The sequence below is a fragment of the Lactuca saligna genome, chromosome 5 (genome assembly GCF_052625555.1).
Source record: "Lactuca saligna cultivar CGN05327 chromosome 5, ASM5262555v1, whole genome shotgun sequence".
NCBI lineage: Eukaryota > Viridiplantae > Streptophyta > Magnoliopsida > Asterales > Asteraceae > Lactuca > Lactuca saligna.
In genome coordinates, this window is record NC_136421.1 from 176,062,571 (window position 1) to 176,068,871 (window position 6,301).

Sequence of the window (6,301 nt, forward strand, 5' to 3'; positions counted from 1 at the left end):
CTGACTGCACCTATTCAAGGGAACATCATTGCTGCAAACCCTGAGCCATTTAATAGCGCCAAGAGACTGGCCAAGAAATTGTATGATCATGGCAATAAGAAGGGTGCCAAAACAATGGAAGCGGAGGGTGAGAAGGAAAAAGAGAGTAAAAAATGAAGAAACAACAAGATAAAAGGAAAACATAACTCAAAATCATCTAAGAAGCAACAAACTATGACTGTTACGCTGCAACTCAAGCCACCACCACACCACATGTTGTAGCCTCATCCATGCCAAATGCTTCGAAGCAGTACTTGAGAAATCTCCCAAAGTGCAATAAATGCAACTTCCACCATGACAGGGAGTGCAGAGAGATGAATTGCACAATGTGCAATCGGAAAGGCCATACAAAAAAGTATTGCATGACTCCGCTTCAATAGAACCAAATGACAAACAACAACAACACCAATGCTGGAGCCAGTTATACCTGTTATGGATGTGGGAAAACCGGGCATTTCAGGCGAAACTGCCCCAACGCGAAAAATCAAGGGGCAGGAGCAGCAGGGAGAGTGTTGATAATGGTTCAGGATGAAGTAGTGTTGGACCCAGCCGTTGTCACCGGTACGTTCCTACTTAACAACTCGTATGCAAGCATCTTATTTGATAGCAGAGCAGAGCGAAATTTTGTGAGTAATAAGTTCAAACATTTACTAAAACAACAACCCCAAAATCTTAATGAAGCCTTCACGGTGGAAAAGGCTAATGGGAAGACTGAATCAACTAGGGATATCTTTGTAGGGTGTACATTAACGCTAAACAATCACACCTTCCAAATAAAATTGATGCCTATAAATATTAAATGTTTTGATGTGATTATCGACATGGATTGGTTGAGCCCCCATCATGTCAGTATTATGCGTCACAAGAAGGTCGTTTGCCTTCATCATCCTAATCACAAAACCGTAATAATCTACGGAGATAAACACAACGTGAACATTTGCCTTATCTCGAGTATCAAGGCGCAAAAGTATCTACAAAAGAAGAACTACGCATTCCTTGTTCATGTGGTGGATAACACTAAGGAAGAATCGAACATTCAAAACATCCCAGTGGCATGTGACTTTCCGAATGTGTTTCTAGAATAACTTTCGACAATACCCCCAGAACGACAAATTGAATTTCAAATCGACCTAGTGCCTAGAGCCACTCCGATCACTAAATCACCCTATGGATTGGCTCCTGCTGGAATGTAAGATTTGTCAAGCCAACTAAGTGAACTCTTGAATAAAGGATTCATAAGACCAAGCTTCCCTCCATGGGGAGCTCCAGTTCTTTTTGTTAAAAAGAAATACGGATCCTTCAGGATGTGCATTAACTACAAGGAACTGAATAAGCTCACCATCAAAAACAGGTATCCACTTCCACGAATCAATGGTCAATTTGACTAGCTTCAAGGAGCTAGTTACTTTTCAAAGATAGATCTGAGATACGGTTATCATCAACACAAAATCCGAGATGAGGACATTCCCAAGACTGCTTTCCGAACTCCTTACGGTCATTATGAATTTGTTGTGGTGCCCTTCGGTCTAAAAAATGCCCCCGCTACATTTATGGACCTCATAAATCGAGTCTGTCACCCATTCCTTGACAAATTCGTGATCGTTTTCATCGATGATATTCTCATATACTCTCGAAGCAAGGAAGAGCATAGTCAACACCTCCGATAGATCTTAGAGACCCTTCGAGCTGAAACGTTGTATGCGAAACTCTCCAAGTGTGAGTTTTGGCTCTACAACGCAAATTTCTTGGTACATGTAGTCAGCTAGGAAGGAATCCATGTAGATCCCTCCAAAGTCAAGGCCATTGAAGGTTGGGGGATTCCGACAATGCCAACGGAGATTTATCAATTCTTTGGTCTAGCAGGCTACTATCGAAGATTCATTCAGAACTTTTCTAGGATAGCCAAACCTCTCACCACATTGATACAGAAATTCATACCTTTGAACTGGATGGAGAAGCAAGAGATAGCCTTCCAAGCCTTGAAGCAAGCCCTCTGTAGTGCCCTAGTGCTATCCTTACGGGTGGGAACCGAAGACTTAATAGTTTACTGTGATGCTTCGAAACAGGGTTTAGGTTGTGACCTTATGCAATGTGGGAAGGTAATTTCTTATGCATCCAAACAACTAAAAACGCATGAAGTAAATTATATCACGCATTATCTCGAACTAGGGGTAATGGTCTTCGCCTTAAAAATTTGGAGGCACTACCTATATGGTACCAAGTGCACCATCTTTACAGACTACAAGAGTCTCCAACACATTCTAAATCAAAAGGACCTAAACATGAGGCAAAGAAGATGGGTTGAACTACTAAATGATTTTGAATGCGAGATCAAATACCATCCAGGCAAGGCTAACGTGGTAGCCGATGCCCTGAGCTGAAAGGAGTATTCAAGTTGTCGGGTGAAGACCCTATCAATCACCATCCAATCTCATCTAGCCTCATAGATCAAGGAAGACCAATTGGACTCCTTGAAGCCAGAAAATATCGCTAGTGAATCACTACGAGGAATGGAGAAGGAGCTCGAAGTTAAAGACGATGGAACTCACTACTTCATGTATAGAATCTGGGTTCCCAAAATCAGAGGATTTAGAGAAGTAATCCGCTCATTTCCTACCAATAAAAGAATACTACAAGATGGAAAAGCTGACCCAAATCTACATCAAGGAGGTTGTGAGACTCCATGGAGTTCCATTATCTATTATCTCGGATCGAGATAGCAGATTCACTTCAAGATTCTGGCAATCTCTTCAAAAGGAAATGGGAACACAGTTGGATATGAGCACTGCCTACCACCCACATACGGATGGTCATAGTGAGTGCGCCATCCAGACACTCGAGGATATGCTTCGATCTTGCGTGATCGACTTCGGAAAGTGATGGGATACCTACTTTCCTTTGATCGAATTCTATTACAACAACAGTTATCACACAGGCATCAAGGTTTCTCCCTTCGAGGCTCTCTATGGTCGTAAATGTAGATCTCCCCAATATTGGGCCTAGGTGGGTGACACTCAACTAGCAAAAGGGAAATCGCCAGCTAGTGCTCTTACAGGACCCGAAATCATTCATGAAACGACCGAAAAGATAGTCCAAATCAAAGCTCGAATTCAAGCATCGCGAGACTGATAGAAGAGCTATGATGAAAAGAGGCGAAAGCCACTAGAATTTCAAGTCAGGGATTGTGTGATATTAAAGATCTCTCCATGGAAGGGAATGATTCGATTTGGGAAAAGATGAAAATTGAACCTGCGGTACATTGGACCCTTTTGAAATTCTTGCCCGGATTAATCCAGTGGCTTACAAGCTGTAGCTACCCGCCTAGCTCAACAACGTACACCTAGTGTTCCATGTACAAAACAAATTCGTATTCCTATTGTGAAGGTTTGATGGAGCGCAAAACGTGGGTCGGAATTCACGTGGTAACGAGGAGACCAAATGAAGCAAAAGTACCCTCACTTATTTTCTCCTTCACAATCCTAGTTTTCAAAAGAATTTCGGGATGAAATTCCCTCTAACGGGGGGATGATGTCACAACTAGCATTGTAGCTAGGAAATTCTATTCCCGTATAATCATTCAACTATTGTAAAACATATACTCTAAGTAAATATCACCCAATTCTCATTTAAATTCACCTCTTATGGTTAGCAAAGAGTCTAAAAACCCTAAGAATCCCGGTTTGAGTCCATATTGGACTAGGATTTCCTTATTGGGCCTAATGGACCAATAAGCATCCAATTCAACTATTTTGGACATGGAAACCCTATTTGGATTCTAAATGGATCCAATTCATAAATCTATATCATTTTGGACCATTTGGGCCAAGAAAGAGTCATTCTAACCCTAATGGGCCTTATTGGGCCATGACTAATCCAATTAACCCTAGTAAGCCATAAATCTATCCTTTTATGCCATTTTGGGCCAAGAACCATCTAATGAGCCCATTGGGCCGAAACCTTCTCTATGGGCAACATGATTTCACGTAAGGATCAAGATTTGGGCCAAAATGAATCATCTTCCCCTTCATAATGCCATTCTCAGCCCAATACCATGTAACCAAAAAAAAGAGAAATGAAATGGGGGGTTGACTTTGGAGGTGCCACCTCCATATTATTCACCATGTAACATGGTATGGTCTCTCATATTTCCATGCAAAGTCAGGTCACCTCTCTCATCCCTCTCTTCTTCTTCTTCTCGGCCGAATCTCACCCTCACCACCTCATTCTCTATCAAAAACCTTTCAAGAACACTCTCTCTAGAAATCCTCGCTTCTCCTAATTTTCGAAGTTCTAAGGTTGTTCAAGGAGATTTCCACCAAAAATCACCTTACTTTGGTAAGTTCCTACATATCGAATCCATATAACTTCATTCTCTTATTAATAACACTTATCCTAAACATTTATTGTGATCATACTCTTAGAAAACCCCCATAAGCTCGAGATCTGCTTCAAGGTGTTGCTAGAACCAAAAATCCATTCACTTCTTCTTCAAAACCTAAACATCAAGGCAAAGGTGAGTTCATAACCCCTTTTTTCGGTTTTCATATGATTTTTGGGGGATAATTCAAGTAAAATATGTAGATCTATGTGTTATATGCATGCTTTGCATGTGTTCATAGTTTATTTTGGTAAAAATGTGTTAGATGTTAACAAATATCGACATTTTGAGTAACAATGAGTAAAGATCCATGAACTAAGACACCTTATACATCATCTTATCAAGTCTAAAGTGTTCACATGTTTAAGTTATAAAAGTTTGAAACAAAAACCTTGTTAAGGGTTAAAATTCATAAGAAAACAGAAGATAAGGGCAAAAAGTGACATTTACGCTTTTCGAAGGACAAAACAGGTCCTACTTGTCTAAAAGTGGATTTTTTGGATAAACATGCTTTCCAAAGGGCCAAAAATGTAAATTTTAGCTTAATGGGCCAAAATTTTGGGCATCACAGTTTTAGGCCCAAAATTGTGAAAAAAATGAAGTTTTTGGGATTAAAAATGTTAATTGGCCAAAGTTTGAATCATAAATGTAAATAAACCGAATTTTGTGGAGAAGATAACATTCATTCCTAAATTGGACCAAAAATGTAACTCTTATCAAAATTGGGCCGAAAGTGACAACTTTTACAAACAATAGGCTAAAATGTAATTTCCTACAAAAATGGTCCATAAATGTCAAAATATAAAATTTTGGACTAAATCCGTGAATTTCTAAACATTTGGGACAAAATTTGCAAATTATTATAAATTATCGACTAAAGTGTCTATTTTACAAAACTTTGGGCCTTAATTGAAAATTTTAGGATTGTTAGCAAAAAAATGTTGTTTTTACTAAAAGAAGACTTATTATCATCAATTTGGTAAACCTCAAGCTAAAACAAACAACGGAACAAATACGAATGGATGAAATGCATCGTTAACTATTTTATTGGGTCTAGTATTCACATTATATGGCCAATGGGCCTTAAGGGCCCATTCATGTGTATATTGAGCCCAATACTTTTCCATGACATGTTTATTGGGCCTTGCGACCCATTTACATGTTAACTTGGGCTTGAGTTATGGGAAACATGTTTGTGGGCCTTTGTGGTCCATTTACATGCCTATTGGGCCCAAATTATCCTCTTGCATGTTATTGGGCCTTTATGGTCCATTTACATGCTAATTGGGCTTGGAATGGAATTCACAAGCTAGTAGATTGTAACTATACCTTTGCGTAATCATTAAACTTTGTATACTTATATATGTAGCTTTCGAATACGAAAACATACCACATATACGTAAACATTAAACATAGTACAAAATGGTTGAGAATCTAGTGAGACACATCGGTTGACACCTCTGAGGGTACAATCGTAGCATTTAGTTATAATTAGAGTGTCCCGGAGGGAAAACGGGAGTTGGTGTATAGATCTATAAGGGGTGACCCCCCGCGCCTTAGTTGTTCGCTACAGCTAGACTTGGCCAGTCTAGGGAGACAAAATCTTGAGTAATACCGCCATTTGGAAAAATGCCTAGACGGACAACCTAGTCATTATCATGCATGGTTATAACGGCTCATATAGGAATTCAATACCAAATATAACATTTCGAAGATTAACCCTTCGATTGTGTCAATGCAAAATGATTTATTTAATGATACAAGAACCTAGACATTATTATAAAACAGAAAATATTGGATATTTTTGGGGAAAATATTCATACATTTATCACTTATTCACAATACAATGAATCTACACTACAATCATATATGTTACAACTATGA

General features: G+C 39.2%; 1 protein-coding gene across 1 annotated transcript; it reads left to right on the forward strand.

The window, feature by feature from the left end:
• The first annotated feature begins 425 nt into the window (after positions 1 to 425).
• Positions 426 to 1,124, forward strand: LOC145045970 (uncharacterized). Its single transcript, XM_078994259.1, has one exon. The coding sequence runs from the start codon at positions 426 to 428 to the stop codon at positions 1,122 to 1,124; it is 699 nt and encodes a 232-aa protein (XP_078850385.1).
• Positions 1,125 to 6,301: the final 5,177 nt, after the last annotated feature.

Excerpts from the sequence above, each read along its gene's own strand:
- LOC145045970 (XM_078994259.1), top strand. The coding sequence starts at position 426 with ATGACAAACAACAACAACACCAATGCTGGAGCCAGTTATACCTGTTAT.